This window comes from Acanthisitta chloris, unplaced genomic scaffold (assembly GCF_000695815.1).
Source record: "Acanthisitta chloris isolate BGI_N310 unplaced genomic scaffold, ASM69581v1 scaffold3878, whole genome shotgun sequence".
NCBI lineage: Eukaryota > Metazoa > Chordata > Aves > Passeriformes > Acanthisittidae > Acanthisitta > Acanthisitta chloris.
Window position 1 is genome coordinate 1 of NW_008685414.1, and position 18,450 is coordinate 18,450.

Consider the following 18,450-nt stretch of genomic DNA (forward strand, 5'->3'; position numbering starts at 1 on the left):
GGAATTTCTCTCAAGAAAGGGATCTGTGATAGAATTTTGCAACTGCAACTGTAAAACCTGACAGCTCCCTCCACAGCTATAGACACCTTGCACATAGGAAGGATCAATGTAGGACTCTTGTCATCCTTTTTGCCTGTGCAGTGGCATGTCCAGTTACAGACCCACTGAGGCAGGATGAGAAGTTAGCCCCACAACTAACACAGGGTAAAAAAGCAGAAAAAAAAGGCATGGGAAAGAAGGAGGACGTTCAAATCTCCCCTTTCTAGATCACCCATTCCATTCTTAATAGGGGAAAAAAAATCATGAAACAGAGAAATGAGAGGTACCAGATGCTGAAGCCTTTGCCTCTGCAGTGCTGCTTCTGGTGATGTGCAGGGAACACAGAGCACATCCACAAAATACTGTGTACCTGGCACCCAGCCAGAGGCTGGAGCACTCTGATTTTAATGATGTATTTCATTCCCAATGATGCAGATCGGTTCCAAATGAGCTTTTCCCCCTTCCCCCAGCTTCATCAAACTGAAGCAGGTCCTTCTGAATGGAGTATAGCTGGATTGCAGTTCATGGGTGTAAAATAAACACCTGGAGGAAGGGTTACTGCAATTTCAGCTGTATTGTGCCTTTTATGCACTTCCAACACTTCTGACATGTTCTGCAGCCAAAGTGAAGCACTCCTTTCTCTGGACAGAAGCTTTGTAAAGGAGGATTCCAGAGAGAGCAAAATTTCAGGTTCAGGGTCAAAAAAACTGTGTGAAAATGGGGTGGAGATGTTGCCTGATACTGCAGTGTTATTTCCTGGGCTACATAGTATCTCATGGTCTCGAGGTATAATGGAACATGCCAATCTTCACAAGGAGCAAGAACGAAAAATATGACCTTTCTAGCCCTGGGATTTGCAAGAAAAAGCTTTAAATACAGCCCTTTCACATTCAAAGATCTACTATGAAAAGACAAAATCCCAGTTTAATACAAAACTATTGCTGCAGCAATCTCATGACTCTTTTAATTTGGTCTTTGTCTTGTCCACGTTGTTTTTTTTTAATATTTGGGATGGGGAATACCTGAAGTGAGAGCTTGCTTTCATGGTGCAGTCTCTCCAGCTGATTGTTTGCACTGCCAACACCACTGTGAAGTGCTACGTCTGCAGAGCTGGAGCCCGGATTAATTGCAAGGACAGGCTGCGAGCTTTACCCACACCTCCTGGCTGCCCTCTTTAATTTAAAGCAACTTTAAAAAAACAGCTGTGTCTTTATGAGAAAATCTTTGGCCCTTCACAACACACTGTTTCAGCAGTTTCATGCTCCCAAAGCCTTTAGTGTGCAGATTTTATTACACAGCTGGACTTTGAGGGTTCCAGGTTTTTCCCCACCAGGAGAAAAGAACATGTTTTAGTATGCAATTGACAGAGTTTTCATTCAGAAAGTGCTATTAAGCCTCTTCAGCTGGCTGATTAATTTGCTAGGAGAGACTCTTAGCTTCTAAAAAGCCGCACCAACCGCTTCAAGGATTTCTTCTTAAACAATCAATTGTCCTAGCTGGAACAAACTGCTTGTAGTTAAGTTCTTTAGCAGAAATGGAAATATCATGGGCAAGAAAAGAAAGAATTCCACAATTATGATTGTGATATTTTCACTGTGTGCAGCTTGTTCTGCAAATGGAAGATCTCCTCTGGTTTCTGCATAGTCTCTGTACTATCTGCTTTCTGGGCCATGAAAGTCAGTCCTTGCAAAGAATCGGATCAAATCAAAGCAAGTAGGATCTGATGTGCTTAGGGCTCTTTAGGTATGTTCAAGCTACATGATTGTGGCCTTTCCAGTAATGTGTGGCCTTCTGAACCATACCAGAAGGATCTCTTATCCATACTGGTCTGAATTAGAGGCTCAGGTTTTGTCTTATTCTCAGTTTGTTTCTATGAACTCTGTCACAAGACTTAAAGACCAGTCCATGCAGAACATCCTATAAACCCCATAGGTTTCAGTCAGCCTGGGTATTTTCCACAAGTTGAGACGTCAGTTCATCCTAGCTGCACGCAAGCCAACTTGTTTTTAAACTTAGCTGCGCATGCAAATGTCCTCCGGAACCACTCTGAACTTGCACAGGTGGGTCAGGCAGGGACATTGTACCTCACACACCAAACATGTCCTTAGCTGTCAGACTAAGGTAAGACTTTTTATTATCGCTTAAGCCTGAAATGCTTCAGGAGGACATAGGCAGAGCTGCTCAGCTCGCCCCTGCCCTCACAGAGCAGCTCCTTGTGAATGAGTAGGCACTTACTTGTTGCAGAGTTCCATCTCTGTCACAATGATCTCCTGGACATGCCAGAAAACATCAGCTTTTGCAGATGACTTCTTCCCATCTTTTGGGCAGTGACCAACACAGATGGCTGCAATATCACCAACATTCTTGGAAGAAAACTGAAATGTGTCTGTTGCTCCCCTACAGGAAACAGTGAGCAGTTTCAATATTCTGAAGGCTGCCAGAGACTTGTCTCATATGGACATTAAATAATTTGCATATGGCTATGGGAGATAGAAGATAAACCTTCATTTGCAGTCATTTGATTTAACCTGCAATCACTCAACACAAAGTATAATTTCCATATTTAAATTTAGTATTTTCTCTGATTAGGGGTGACACTTGAAATTGTTGCCACTAGGACTTTCCAGGATAAACTTGAGCTGTTCCACATAAAAAATCAATTTGCCTCATTATAGATAAAGCTAAAGAATGACTAATTTCCCCTCCAGCACTTATTCGTTCATTTTTGACAGATACTGTATCTTTTATACATCTACCCACCATAGCTGTTTTAAATTTGCTAGTTCAGCCACCCTTCCTGAAGCTCAGATTGAAAATAGTTTAGAAAAACAGTAGAATCATAGAATCTCAGAATGGTTTGGGTTGGAAAGGATCTTAAAGGTCACCTAGTTCCAACCCCCTGCCATTGGCAGGAATGATAGGTCTCTGTCAAACCTTGACCTGATCCCTGTCATGTCCCCTGAGTATCTGTTAGGTTTATTTCCTTGGATTGGTCCTTATTCCAACTTGCCTCCAAGGATAGACTGTAACTAATGCTGTGAAGAGTGGTGTCTAACTCCTCCGTAGACACCATCAGCTGAAGCTCAGGAGGAAGTTCCTCCCAATCTTTCATATTTCACATGATATCTCAGACATTCATATTACATTCCACAACAGCTGTAATTTCACCTTCCTTTACCAGAAAAACCTTTCCTCCCTGTGAAGCAACACAACATTAGCAGCATCCATGACTTTGATGAGGTTCCTGGGTCCTAAGGGCATGCTGTGTTCTTAAAGAAAAGCAGAAAACCCATCTCACACCTGAAGCACTTTGGTCTCACACAGGAGAAGGAATCTGCCCCACATTACATGGATGCGCCTATAGCTCATCTGCACATGAGGCTGATTTTCGGCTTTCCTCATGCAACAGTGATCTTGCAGCCTTGCCTGTGGATTTGTCTGGAAAGTCAAATCTGAGTAGCTCTGACATTTAGCCTCCAACTATTATTACTTTCTCTCTGATTCCCACTGCCAGTGAGATGCTGCAAAAGGAACTAAAACCACCTCCAGCTTCCTTCTGCTCCTCCCAGCTCAAAACCACACAGCCTTCCTGGGGGCTCACTAGAAGACCCTTTGTATGTACTGATACAAAAGAACACACACACACATACTCACATGCAACATCTACATTTCCTTTTATGAAATGCATTTTTCTTATAATTTTAAAACCTACTCTGTGTCTGTCCATCAGAAATTAATTTTACACCTTCCTGTTATCCAGGTAAGAAGGCATCAAGCTTTTGGAAAGGGGGTGAGAAGCAGCATGGCACAAACACAACTCTTTAAACCATCTCTAAACCATCCTGGGGAAGAGGATCTGTAACTTCTGTGGAGGGCAGACAACTGGTGCGGAATTCCTCTAGCCCATCATCCTGTCCTACTACCTTTCAAATCTCCTTTTCTTGGAGGAGTTTTCCATAAGGAATTCTTTCGAGCGGCCCATCTTTCCTTCTAAGATGATCCAGATGTTTTCCTTTGTATCTGCATCCTCTCTGTCGCTTGTTACTGTGACAATCTCATAGGCTTTAAAGCATAATTGACACACATGTTAAACAGAAAAGGAAGAGCAGATGGCCAGCAAATCATTTGACTGTCATTTTGCTTAAAATCTCCTTTCCTAATATTTATCACAGCACACAAGAAAGCATTTGCAAAATAAGGATGGAAAAGCACTGAAATCTGTGGGGGTTTTGACTTGTAAGTGCTTTGGGATAGAATACATGAAAAATATGACTCCTGCTTGATTGGGTAGCAAGAATAGATGGAGTTATTCTTAGAATCATAGAATACCCTGAGTTGGAAAGGAGCTACAAGGATTGTCGAAGTCCATCTTGAACAAGTATGTCCACCTCCATGCTGTGCTAAGCAGACCCTTTTTAACACAGCCCAAATCCTCCGTTATTTGTGCCACTGCTCCTAACACAGTAAGGGTATTAATTTACCCAACAGGATATTCTCAGATGCTGTGGTGGGCTATAAGTACCCAAAAATGGCTGGGTTTTTTGCAGGGGCAGAGTGAAATCACAGCAAAGTAATGTGATTATCGACTCTCCAGGACTCTCCTGAAGAAGAGCACTGGTGCAGGAGTTCTTGAGATGCACTTTGCATACATTCAGTGTGGTTAAATAACATTTGTTGGCTCTCTCGCTCACTACATCAGACACCAGGGTAATTACCTTGTACCCAGGGGGACTACCCAGAGTAGACCCAGGGCCATGCACTGTTAAGCTCAGCTGTTGCATTCAGCTGGGATAGTTGAGTTACTAGCCTAGAATGAGTTAAGGAGGAATCTGGAGCAATGTTACTTACAAAGCTTTAAGGATTGAACTTATTTTCCACCTCAAAGACTCAAGTGCATTACTTCTAATGAGATCATATCCATGTGTTCTTATGGCTTACTGCTGGATTGAACCACTGCAGATGGGTCCCTCTTAGGTTTCAATACAGAATGAGATCTTTTTCTTCCTCATAAATCCTGATTCATTTCTTTCTTGTCACAGCATTGCACTTTTGAACTAAAGTGTACATGAAATAATCCAATCCTTAAAGCCTACATGGCAACATTTAGTGGACCAGCTTGCAGGAGATGCGGTTCTGTGGTCTCTGGGGTCCCTCACTAAATGACATAAGACAACTTCAAACCTACCAGTCCGTTCCTTCAGTTCCAGGATGTCATTATTGGCACAAGCCAGTTCCCTTATGAGCTGCCCATCATCTTCACTTTTAGCAAGCCAGCGATCACATTGAAAGCGAAATGTCTTGTCCATGGCGGAATCCGTCACATCAATATATTCCAAGTGCCAGCCTGGTGCGATTCCTAGTAAAACAACAAAGTAAAAAGATTTGGATATTTGCACATAACTTGGGTAAGGAGAAGAGGTACCTTTCCTTGGTAGCACCATGGTGGTATTAGAAATTATAGAGTCATAGAATGTTTTGGGTTGGAAGGCACCTTAAAGTTCATCTAGTCCAGCCTCTGCAATGAGTAGGGACACCTTCCTGGCCCCATCCAACCTGGCCCTGAACACTTCCAGCAATGGGGCAGCCACAGATTCTCTGGGAAGCCTGTATCAGTGCCTCACCACCCTTATTGTAAAAGACTTTATCCTTATACCCAATCTAAATCCATCCATTCTCTGGGTAGCCTGTATCAGTGCCTCACCACCCTTATTGTAAAAGACTTTATCCTTATACCCAATCTAAATCCATCCACTTTCAGTCTGAAGTCATTCCCCTTTGTCCTGCCACTCCAGACCCTTGTCCAAAGCCCATCTCCAGCACTCTTGGAGACTCTGTAAGCACTGGAAGGGGCTCTAAGAGCCTTCTTGTCTGGAAGGCTCTGGAGTCTTCTCTTCTCCAGGCTGAACTCCAGCTCTCCCAGCCTGCCTCCATAGCAGAGAAGCTCCAGCTCTCGGACAATCTCTGTGACATCCTCTGGACTTGCTCCAACAGGTCTATGCCTTTCCTGTGCTAGGAACCCCAGAGCTGGATGGAGCTAATTAGTATTTGCTTCAGATAATATCCCAGTGAAACCAACACTCTTCTGATACCCAAACCAATGTTAACTTGCTCAAGACCATTATCTCATCCCCCTTCTAGAGTCAGGCCTTGCTTTTGAGGGAGCTGCTGGCTTTTGATCAGATATAAGGGTGTTGGAGCATGGTCCTGAATAAGCTGATTTCAGGCTTTCTGAGCTAGAGACCAATCACTTGTCCTTGCCCAGCACTTTGCACTAGACAGGGCTACTGCAATACCAGTAGTATCAGCAGTACACAAGGAGAGACAGGATCAGCATGGCCCCTGATACCATATCAACACAGGGACCATCGCACAAAGAAGAACTGCTCTGGCTCAGGAACAACAAACCCTTACAAAGTCCAGGGAAATTAGGGCATGGCAGAACTGTTTGCCAGAGCCAAAAACATGAAAACTCCAGAAGTCAGAGGTTTTGTGGGCAAAAGTTAATGGAGCACCTTCTGTCACAGAAACTGCTGCTGAATTTTCCTTCTCTTTCAAGGGAAACCTGAAGCCTTAAATAAGACAAAAGAAAGATATGAGTACAACCCTCCACTGTACGTGTCTGCAGCTATTGAGAAAGACAGTAGTATGCACATTATTTGTGGTGGTCCCATCACATTTTGAGACTGTGAGTAGGTGTAGGGTCTTTCTCTATGGCCTGTATTACCCTCAGACATTTTATTATTCAATCTGAAAGTCAGAAGGTAAAATACAACTTGCTTCTTTGACTTTTGTGGCTATCACATGCAAGGAGATTGACCATGCTATCCCAACCTTGCCAAGTAACCAGGATGAATTCACTAGTGCTGTGACTGGATATGAATATAGGGCAGACTAAAGTGATAGAAACTCCAGCAGGGACTACCAAATCAGCTAGCTTTTGCCTTGGGGTCTTCTGAGGAGTCACAACAACCTTATAGTTTTCTAATTCTGTTTGTTTCGGTTAGGATTTTTCCCACTGGAAAACAACTTAAAAATGAAGAAAAAACCATTTAGGAACATTTTCCTAATTTCCTTGTTGAATTGAAGAAGGCTTCATTGAGCTTGGTGGGGATGGGAGGTTCTGACAGTTCTACTTGCAAGTCCTGTTATTAGTCAGACAAAGGAAGGTTATATTCATGGTGAGACTTCTCTGCTAACTTATTTATATCCCAGATACATTAAATAGCTCTTGCTCTTCCAGAAATTCACTGCCATGTGCCTATTTCCTTAGTTTGCAAATATTAATCCTCATTACCCTTGGAAAGAAAGTGATGGCACCTTTTTGAGTTAAGTCAACAAGTCACCCTTCTTCTGTGGATTGTGATGCCTACACACCATGTGTTGGCAGTTCTCTACCAGCCTCACAGACACTGCTTTTTTGTACTTCGGCTTCCTGAACCTCTCCAAGCTAGGAAATTGCATGCTGCAAAGCACTGACCGAAGACACCACTTGCCCTTTAAATTTTAGGGGCACAGAACTGCAGAATCATTGTGGCTGGAAGGGACATCTGTAGAATGTCTACTCCAAACCCCTGGTTAGAGTAAGCTCAGCTAAAGCAGGCTCTTCAGGGCTGTGTCTGACCATGGTTTTGATATATCCAAGTATGGAGATTCCACAACTTCTCTGGGCAGCCTGTGCCAGAGTTTTACCTGTGCAGAGATTACAGCTTTTCTTCTTACACTGAAATGGAATTTGCTGTATTACAGCTTGTTACCAGACTCTGGTGAGAAGACTTTGGTTTCATCTTCTTTACTACTTTTGGAAAGGGGCTGCCCAGAGAAGCTGTGTCTGCCCCATCCCTGGAAGTGTTCAAGGCCAGGCTGGATGGGGCTTTGAGCAACCTGGTATCCCTGCCTATGGCAAGGGAATGGAACAAGATCGTCTTTAAAGTCTCTTCCAATCTAAATCATTCTGTGATTCTATAATTCTATCAAGTTCCTCAGGGCTCCCACTGTGCTTTAAGTGGAGCAACTTGCTCTTTAGAACTGTTTGGAAATTTATTCTAAACGTACTGGCAGTGTCAGCTGTTAATCTTTTGGTAGGCTCATTTTCATTTAAGTTCAATGTACATCTCTGCAGCATATTCAGGAGGCTGCTCCGCTTCCATCAAAACTTTAATTACAACAGTACAGCATGAAAGAAAGAAAACATCTCACCCTTCTCCAGTGAGAGACATCAATGGCTGTGGACCAGGATAGAATAAATTGGTAATCTTAGTTTGCCAGCAGTGACTGGATCAGTGCTAAGAGGCAGTATCAGAAGAGACTGAGTGAGATGCACATACCCTCCTATCTCTTCTCCAGCTTGGTCCCAGCCGGTGCTCAGCAGGGTAGCTGCAACAAAATGCTGCTCTTTTATCAGAGGGAGAGATGGGCCAGAGCTGACTTTTCAGCAGATCTTGGAGTTGAGGGAAAAGCAAGCACAAAGTACAGCTTTTCCTGCTCCTCCCCTCAATGATGCTTTTATCAGCTTTGGGCTATTAAAAGAGCAAACGCTGGGCTCTGTCTAGGATTGACACTGTAAAGCAAATATCAACAGCATGTCCCTGACAGTACAAGGCTACTTAAATTAAGGGGTTGGATGGCCACTCAGAAATATGGTGCAGCTGCCCCAAAACATTTTCCTCTCTGTTTTAATTTCTCTTCCCTCTCACCAAATTTTGTCCTTTTCTCATTTTCATTCCTGATAGTTAGCAACTTAAATTAGATTAGGAGACCTGGAAGCTCTAGAAGTATCCTTGTATTTCTTTTCATTTCTCAAGAGAAATAGTTCATCTCAGGTGAAAGCTGTACTTTCTACCTCCAGAGCTGCACATCTTCCCACCCTGTCCATATCCCATGTTGCCAGGAGTGGTGTCACATCAAGGGTTTTACTGCCATAGCATTAAACAACATTTAGAAAATGTTCATGCCTGAAGAAACTGTTTTACTTTACCAGAACAAGTACTCTTTTTCCTCTTGTTTCAGGCTGGGAAAAGACATATTACATTTCTTTCAGCATTGATCTGGAAAAGATTCAAAGGCCCGTGATACAAAGAGTCTAAATGCAAGACTTTCCCTCTGCTGGGCTGACTCTGTGTGCTGGCAATCACTTCAGTGGAAGGAGAACAAATGTTTGCAGGGCCACTTTTCAGGTCATGGAATCCTGGTTTCAGAGCATTACACTATTTACACCTCCTGCTCCTGTGTGGCTTTTGCAGAGCAGTAGGTTCAGAGACATTAGAACCTAAGCAACAACAGGAAAGGGAATTACATCCCATACAGATGTAATTCCAGAGGCCTCAAATCCTCAGCACAAGCTAGTTTATGGAGTAGCATCAGTGAAAGAGTGAGCAAGAGGAGTCAGAAAAGTGATGTGGATATTTTCCAAGTCTTGACCACCGTTCACACAGCCTGGCTGCACAGGACAAACTAGTGGATCTCTGCAGTGATGGCTCATCAGTCTTTCTCCTGAATAGTGTTAGATGGTGGATCCTGATTCGCCATGTAAGCTATAGCTGTTCCATCACTCACCTTTGGATACTTGCAGTAGAGCCAGAGCTCTGTACCCTGTTGCACCTTGAGCCAGGAGAACAAGGGCTCAGGAAAAAATCAGCTGCACAAATGTGTTGGAGAGCATTATGGGCTTTTCTGCAATGACCACAGTAGAAACCAGAACCACTAAATTTGTCTCCATTAGTGCTTTGGGGCAGAAGGGGAGAAATACCTCATATCTGAGCAGTTCCTGCTCGATAAAGCAAATCTTGGTCTTTAAAATAATTTGGCAAGCACTGTGCCTTCGTGAAAGGTCCCCTATCACCAAAACAAGTGTTCAGCATTTATAAAAGGAGGTATTTCACTCCAGGCCTATTTTTGCTGCCATTGAAATCCTCAGCAGCAAACCTGGCCTAATAAAACCCATGGCAGTGCCACATAGGCTCCTTAGAGGTCTGCAGCTAGAAGTGACATTTTCAATAACACGCAAAACATTTCAAATGTAATTAGAGGAAGAACAGAGCTGTGGGAAAAAAAAGAATCACTTTGCCTGCTTGACGCTGTATAATTTAATGCGATGTAGGGTAATGTATTCTCTTCCCCAAATGTCCTTATCCAAAAGAGCAGCTATTTGTCCTATTTATACTCCTTCCCTAAAGGGCCTAAGCTGGCCGCTGGGTGATGCTGGGCAAGGACCCTCTGTGTACACCTGAAAGGTCCATACAGGACCATCTTACCTTTCTCACAGGTGAAGGTAAAAGTCTGTGCTTTCCTGATGTTGGACTAGTCAGATTGTAAGCTCTTTGTCAAGCATTTCTATAGTGTTTAGCACAATCAAGCCTGACTTTAGAAGTGGTAGATGTAACACAGATAATGACATTTCTGCTACATTTCACTAAAACCCCAACCTGCAGCAGAAGAAGTTTCCTTTGCCCCTCTGAAGAATAGCCACCACTTGACTTTATTCACCACTGAAATATTTATTATTTTGACGCCTGCAGAGACCTGGGAGGATAGCAGAAAAAGAAAATGAAACAAGTCTGGTGGGTTCACTGTTCACCAAGCACCTGGTCCCTGACCTAGCTTTAGTGAATATTAATTATTCCTTCCAAAGAAAGAGCTGATGGAATAAAAAATGTCCTGGCAGAATCACATCCAAGCTTGGATACGTACATGTCCCTGGAAGTCTCTATTCTTTGCAGTCATATTCATTGACTATCCTTTCTATCCCTTGTCTATCTGATGCAGATCTTTTTTGCTTTGGTTCTTAAAGCGGTTGGTACATGATTAAGAATAATAGTTGTCATTATTGATGCTCATATTTCCACAGGAGTAAAAAACCCCTCCTGCTTGGGACAATGACTACTCAGGGGCCAGTGAAGAATTGCTGCTGCTGAGCCATTCACAACCATCAACCAGCACTGCTCAGCCCCCAAACAGATTTTTTTTTAATTTTCATGTTTTCTGAAACAGGACATAATGACAGTTACACAGACAGTTCATAAGCCTTGCTTCTTCTGACATTATTTATCCCCTGCCTAGTTAGCTCTCCATCCATCCCTAAATCCCACCTCATGAGACATCACCCAGAGAGTGGTGAGAGTTTTGATAGCAGCTTCAAATCACTAGAAATGGAGCATTAATTGTGAGGTGTTAAAATCATACCATCTAGCTGTGCATCAATACATTTCAAAACACTTTTAGAAGGTTAAAAAATTTTATCCCTAATTTACAGAATTGAAAATGAGGTACACGGATGTGATTTACGCAAGGTCATTCAGCAAGCCAGTGGCAGAATAAAAATAGATCCATTTTGTATATCCCTCCTTTAGGATCATGTTAGTTCACACCATAACATTTCTCATCAGAGCAGACAGGCAATGCAAAACCTCTCACAACCTTTGGCAAAGCAGAAGATTAACCCTTGGGATAGTTTTAGGAAATAGGTCTCTTGCCTCTCCTTGTTCAGTCCACGATTTGACACAGCTCAAAATCACCCATAAATTATCCTCAGACACCCATCTCTCACCACCTTCTACCCCCCACTTTCTGCCACCCTGCATCTTACATCTTACATCACTACTCCTGTGCAAAAGCACTTAACAGCTCAGAGTGAAGATTTCTCAGACTATACTCTTGAGACTGAAGCAAATTCTTTGTTTTATTGAGGAATCCTTGATGCCAGAGCATTTAACAAGGATGCCAGATAATTTGTCCCCAAGAGGAGCAAAGGAGGCTTGTAGAAAAGAGAAGGTTTTACAGAACTGGTAATTCTACAGCTATATCAGGCCTCTTGGACTCCTTCTGCTCTGTAGTGAAAGGCTCTGCAATTCAGGTGAAACAATGAATGTATGCACAAGGTCAACACTGAAGTCTTTGTCTTCTCTCCAAGTCTGCTACCTTAATTCCTTACATCTTTTTTTAAATTCTTCTAGTTTATGTCACCTCTGGACTGTGACATCTTTGCAATGTCTTCTGCTTGAGCTGTAATGCCTGTAGCATGTCTTTCATAGAATCATAGAATAGTTTGTGTTGGAAGGAAGCTTAAAGATCATCTCATTCCAACCCCCCTGCCATATGCAGGGACACCATCCACAAGACCAGGTTTCTCCAAGCCTCATTCAACCTGGCCTTCAGCATTTCCAGGGATGGGGCAGCCACAGCTTCTCTAGACAACCTGTGCCTGTGAGAATGGTGAGACACCTTATGTTTGTGATCCTTATCTTTGTGATAGCATGATTGATTCTGTCATTGGAAGGTGCAAGGCACATGAGGGTGGTTTAGCGGGTTAGTGCTGGGGTCTCCTGAAGTGCCGAAGCCATATTTGGGCAATTTGAAGTACTAATCAGCCATGACATGGCTGCTGGCATACTGCAGGTCTGCAGTTTGCATGCTCATTTGTGCCCTGTTTAAGCTGCTGACTTCAATCCGTCCAGAAAGATGCAGGAATTGACATTGTGTTCCTTTGTGCAACCAACAAAACACAGAGTATGACGGACTCTTCTCTCCTTGGGCAGTTTTACACATCTATTTCTCTTCCTCTCACTTTTTATTTAAAGCAGAAACTATTCAACAAATCTGCCTGGAGGATCAACAAAGGCAATAGTCAAGGGCTGAGAAGGAGGCTTAGAAAAGCCCTTCTCGAATCTGATAGCAGAGTAAATCTTTACAAAGGGCTAAAAAACCCAGTTTGTTAGGGGTTTTTTTTTAACAATAATTTATGACCTACAAGTGCCAGAATGGCTTGTAATCATGTCCATGAACTGCAGAAACATATCTCTGGAAAACATGTGTTTTGTGAGTTCAAGGCCTGGGCCAAGATACTGTTCCTTGAAAAGGTAGTTCCTTCAGAGAAAGAAAGGAAAAACAAGGGTATATAAATGGTTTTGACTTGAGTCCAGATCAACAAAGGAAATAAGATACTTTCTTCATTGGAAGAGCCACACGAAAGGAATCAGTGGGGCAGGTAGGCTGTTTAAAACTCCATTAGACAGTGTCGTAGCAGTTGGTATATTTGAGAGAAGGGCCCTGTTGAGGCAAAGAAGAAGTTGGGCTCCATAACCTTGTTATTTACTTCTGTCTTTGCTCCTATAATAAGAGAAGTCTAGTTTATCCATAATTAGACTCTTCCTGGCTCCCCTTGGTGGATGGCAACCAAGATAATCAAGAATCTGAAGTTAATGACTTTAGACAGACTGCTTATCACCTAGGTTCAAATCTACACAGGCAGATGAGGGAGCGAAGTCCAGATTTCCCATATCTCCTTGTTGCATGAAGAAAAAGGCAGTAACAATTAAAAGAAACCCAACCCTCCCTCCCCCCCCACCAAAAAAACCCTAAAACCAAAACCAAAGGCTTTTTCTAGGTAAATATTTGCTTACTGAGTTACTGAGAAAATTTAAGCCACTCTTCCAGAATAGTGACTTAGTTCTTAAAGCAGAGTAAAAATTGAGGCCTATATTTAGAAAGCCAGAATTTCTACAGACCTACAGATACTGATCTTGCATAAATGTAGAAGTAAATGAACTGAGATATGAGAAAATACATAGTGTCTATCTGACATCAGTAGATGAGGAGTCTGCAAGTCATTAAATTTGCTCGGGGACTCTAAATATATTAGGTCGAACATCAGTATCTCAGAGTAAACAGGGACAAGATAAAAGACAAGGAGCAACATTAAAACTAAATTTCATTCATGGCACTTTACTGCTACCAGAATCTCACTGGTGAGCTCTAAACAGCTAAACAAAATCAGGAACAAGTTCCTTGAAATTGCAGTTGCAATTCTCTAAACTGCCTCTTTTCAAACAAGTGTCGTCTTCCTCCCTAAGTCATTTTCCCTGAAGTCAGAGGAATTAGATGGGGGCTTCATTTGTCCTTTATGTCACATACAAAGATGCCACTCAGCACTTTTTGTGGGGAAATGGCATTTAAAATCATTAAAGTGGGACCATAAAACTGACATGCTTTTCCAGAGGATGCAAACAGTGTTTGCAATTTAAAGAACTTCTAACAATCTTTGCCATTGCAGTTACTGTCTCTTCAAGACTGAACACCCCACTACAGTCAAATTTCCGTGAAAGGGGAAACAAAAGTAGGATGAGAACTGGCATCAAAGTCACTGCAGCAAGACTTCGCTGATGGAGGGATGCTGAACTGTAGCATATAGCAAAGTAGCCACATTGGGCAAGACATTTAATGTATTTTATCCTGAAACAGTGGCAGGTTGTTGACTTCTTGCTGGCACCAGGTGGTGCCTGAAAGAGAAAGAAGCTTTGTGATGGTTAGTAGTTCCCCTAACTAGACCATAAACACTCAAGACCTGTAACGTGATGTTGTCATTGATCCCAAACATCAGAAGGACATGGAACTGGTGGAGCAAGTCCAGAAGTGGCTACAGAGACGCTCAAGGGTTGGAGCAGCTTTGCCATTGAGATAGGCTGAGAGTGTTGGGTCTGTTCAGCCTGGAGAAGAGAAGGCTTCAGGGAGAACTTAGAGACCCTTCCAGTGCCTAAAAGTGCTCCAATTGAGCTGAAGAGGAACTTGGGGAAGGGCCTGGAGGCACAGGACAAGGAGGAATGACTTCACACTGATAGAGGGCATGGGTAGTTTAGATATTGGGAAGAAAACTTCCCTTTGAGGGTGGTGAGGCACTGGCACAGGTTGCCCAGAGAAGTTGTGGCTGTCCCATTCCTGGATGTGTCCAAAGCCAGGCTGGATGGGTCTTAGAGCAGCCGAGTCTAGTGGAAGGTGACCCTGCCCATGACAGGGATTTGGAACCAGATGACCTTTAAGTTATCTTCCAACCCAAGCTGTTCTATGATTCTGTGAACATATGATTCCATGACTGAAACTGATGATTTAGAAGACAAGGAAAAACCATCAACCGTGTTCCAAGTATTCAGCATTCCAGGAGCAATGAGGTAGGCCAGTGTGAGGCTGAGCCTTTCACAGACAGTTAGCAGAGAATGATTTAGTCCAAAAACAAAAGCAAAAAGCTAAGGAAAGAATGGTCAACATCTGATGCTTAAAACTAATGGTAAATACAAGTACATTTTCATTTAATACCCAAAGGTCCCTAAGCATCTGACAAAAAACATATATGACCTTTGACCCCTGATGCCACTACTCCTTTCCAAAAATACAGGCAGAAATTTCTATGCAGTGCCACAGACAATTTATATAAATTATATATGTAGAGAGAAGGTATATATTCAAAGGATAGCTATATCCTAGGATAACAAATACTCTACCCACCCAACAAACTGTCATGCTGCATTGTGTGAAGTTTTAGATATGATATGCCTTTCACAAGACTAGTGCAAGAACAATTTAGACAACATATGTTATGATTTAAAGTACAGTTTTCCTTCTTTCTGCAGGGAAGAGCAAGTACATTTTTGCCAAACATAACCTGAGCATGTTTTTTGTCCAAGGCTTAAATTAAGCCTACAATCAGCCAGGTCTGGTAAAAACTAGTATTTATAAGTGGAAACAAGTGTTATGAGGAAATAAAGCAAGAGAATATGAGGTTGCAATGTGTAATTATACACATATTTCAGGTTTTGGACACAGAGTTTACTATTTTAGCTGACTTGTGGTGGCTATCTGGATTCATGCTCATAGCCCAGAGCCAATTTAAACTAACTGAGCCTATTTACTGCTTAGCCCTAAAGGTTAAACTCTGTTACTTCCCTTTGCCACTAAGCAAAAACATGCAGATAGAATTTCCGTAGCAAAGCTGCAATGTGGTGACTCCCCAGCCTGTATCCACAGCATCATCAGTGGCACAGAGAAAGTGAACCATGGTCACTTGTGCAAGAAAGAAAAGGCAACAAAACTATCTGGCTTAACAGGATTTGCTTGTCATGCCACAGATAACAGACCCATAGGACTCGTTGCCACAGGATGTGTGGGTGCTAAATGCCTCCTGGAGGGCCTGGGCAAGAACTTGAATGAGAAAATTCATTGAAAGTTATGTAAGGGACAAAAATGATATCCAAATCACAAAGTGCCCTGAGCTATGCATAAGATGCAGAGGATTGTGTAAAGACTACACACAGTTGCTCAGCTTCTCCTCTTCCTCAGGCACCCAGCAACGCTGCTGTTGGGAACAGCTGCTGGACTCCACAGACCCTTGATCTGATCCAGTTCTCATCTTCCTACATCCCAGCCTGTTGATGTGCCTGAGTCCTAAGTACCAGCTCTGCTCTGGTGGGTGTGTTTCATTCTGTTAGCACGGCTGGACACCAAGGAGCCATGATGTCTCTTGAGGAAAATATTCTTTTAGTACATATTTTAGTTGGCAATAGATTTGAAACAAATCTGAAAGTCCGTGTTGATTTCTTGCTGCTATCAGGAGGAGGAGAGGCTGAAGGAGCTGGGGTTGTTTAGCCTGAAGAAGAGGCTTGGGGGAGACCTTATCACCCTCTGCAACTACCTGAAAGGAGGTTGTAGTCAGGTGGAGGTTGGTCTCTTCTCCCAGGCAACCAGCAGTGGGACAAGAGGGCATAGACTCAAGCTCTGCCAGGGGAGGTTTAGGTTAGATATTACGAAGAGATTTTTTATGGAGAGAGTAATGAGACATTGGAACTGGCTGCCCAGGAAGGTGGTGGATTCACCATCCCTGGAGGTTTTCAAGATGAGAATGGATGTGGCACTTAGTGCCGTGGTCTAGTAACCACAGTAGGGTTGGACTCAATGATCTTTGAGGTCTTTTCCAACCTAGCTGATTCTATGATTTATGACATCTGAACCACCCTTGCAACTGTGGAAATGCCTGTTTGCTGAGCTAAAACTCTTCTGAGTGTTTTGATAGCCCTTTCCATATCTACATTTGAACTGCAGATCCATAGGAATAAATGTTTTGGCAAAGTAATCAGGTAAAAACAACTTCATTACTGCATTTGGCATCACCTGTATAACATGAAATTACAGAGTGTAATGAACTAAATTGTGCTCTGTTATGGGAGTGATGAATAGGAGCTCAAAGATTGCAGTGTCTGGGAATAAACAACCATGTTAGGTGGATGGTTGTGTTTCCCATATTTCACAGTGGACAGAAGTTAGAGTAAAATTTTTAATTTTTTTTAATAACAGTAAGGACCCAAACTTCCAGTGGGAAAGTCTGATGCAGAGGTAGGATCTTCTATTGATATTGTATGAGATGCAGCCTTCCCCATCTGCCACAACTCAGATCACTCCAGAAAATGATAGCCAGGAAGAATTATGCTGACATAAAATCTCATCCCAGCCATAAGCCAGTTGCCTCAGTACAACCAGGTCTTGTTAGTAGTGACCCAGGTGGGTCTGTGGGAGCCGTTGAGCTTCACCTGTAGGCTGCAGCAAGGGTCAGCCTTTAGCAGGCGAGTCATTGCTAATGCAATAAAATCTCTTTTACATGAAGATAGGATGGGATGTCATCACAGCAGTGTCAGTGATGAATTTGTTACAAGATACCACTTGGTGCCTGAATGATAACACAAATGATTATGACAGTACTGCTCTGCTATTTGTGAAACAACAGACAGAACAACAAACCAAAGACAGGGAGTCCAGCAATGGGGAAATGTCAGAATCTCTCTCAGAAGGGCACTGCCTGCTAACAGGCTGATGTAGTGATCTTAACAGACACAGATCTTTATTTATGTCTTCTAAAGCTGACTGTATTATGCAAGGCTTCATTACCCTATGTGTTGTGTCAGGCTGATAGAATTAAATTGCTCTGGAAGTGCTGTGCTGTCCTGTGTGAAAGGTATTGCATGAATAGAGTTGCTGTGCTGGGACAGCAGGCTGAACGGCTTTGCTCTGGAGAAGCTATGTGCTGCAGTGGTGGCTGTAAGCTCAGACTGAAGATGGGGCCCATTAAAGCAGACACTACACTGTCGTGCAAGGAGATGGTCACTTGCATCAAGGGGGTATAACTAGACAGGCAAGCTGGGACCAGGACCCAGGTAAAATCCAGGTAATCTACCCAGCCTGCAGCAGAGCTGGGAACAGTGCACTCAGCCTGCCTTGCAGCCACAGAGTAGGATGTGTTTCCTCAAGTGAAAACACTGCCCCAAGCTCTCCCAACCCCCAAGTCACTGCCCTGACCTTTGTTGTCATGCCAGATCCTCACTTTGCAGAGATCTCCCAGGCTCAGCATGTCTGAGAAGCTAAATTCATCCATCTGGTTCCTCTCAAACTTGTTAGAGTTGTTGGACTCCTTCAGAGCCAGGGTCCCACTGTCCCCGTTCTGCCCAAACAGGATCAAGAACACATTGGCATCAGTGCCTGCTCCTGGAAGAAGAGAATAAACAAAAATGTCATGAGTTAGCCTCTCATGTTAGGTTGACACACATCTCCCAATTGCATGGAAATGGAGGCAGCAAAGGCAGGCTGGAAGTGACTGCAGGA

At 43.0% G+C, this 18,450-nt stretch overlaps 1 protein-coding gene across 1 annotated transcript in view; it reads right to left on the reverse strand.

Moving 5' to 3' along the window:
- Positions 1 to 2,274: 2,274 nt before the first annotated feature.
- LOC103807040 (lipoxygenase homology domain-containing protein 1-like) overlaps positions 2,275 to 18,450 on the reverse strand; it is a gene marked incomplete at both ends in the record, with an annotated part of 56,275 nt that continues 40,099 nt past the window's right edge. Inside the window, 4 exons of the mRNA XM_009079758.1 lie at positions 2,275 to 2,436; positions 3,963 to 4,101; positions 5,225 to 5,395; positions 18,148 to 18,333. Of these exons, the coding sequence (XP_009078006.1) occupies positions 2,275 to 2,436; positions 3,963 to 4,101; positions 5,225 to 5,395; positions 18,148 to 18,333 (658 nt within the window). The remainder of the gene's footprint in view (positions 2,437 to 3,962; positions 4,102 to 5,224; positions 5,396 to 18,147; positions 18,334 to 18,450) is intronic.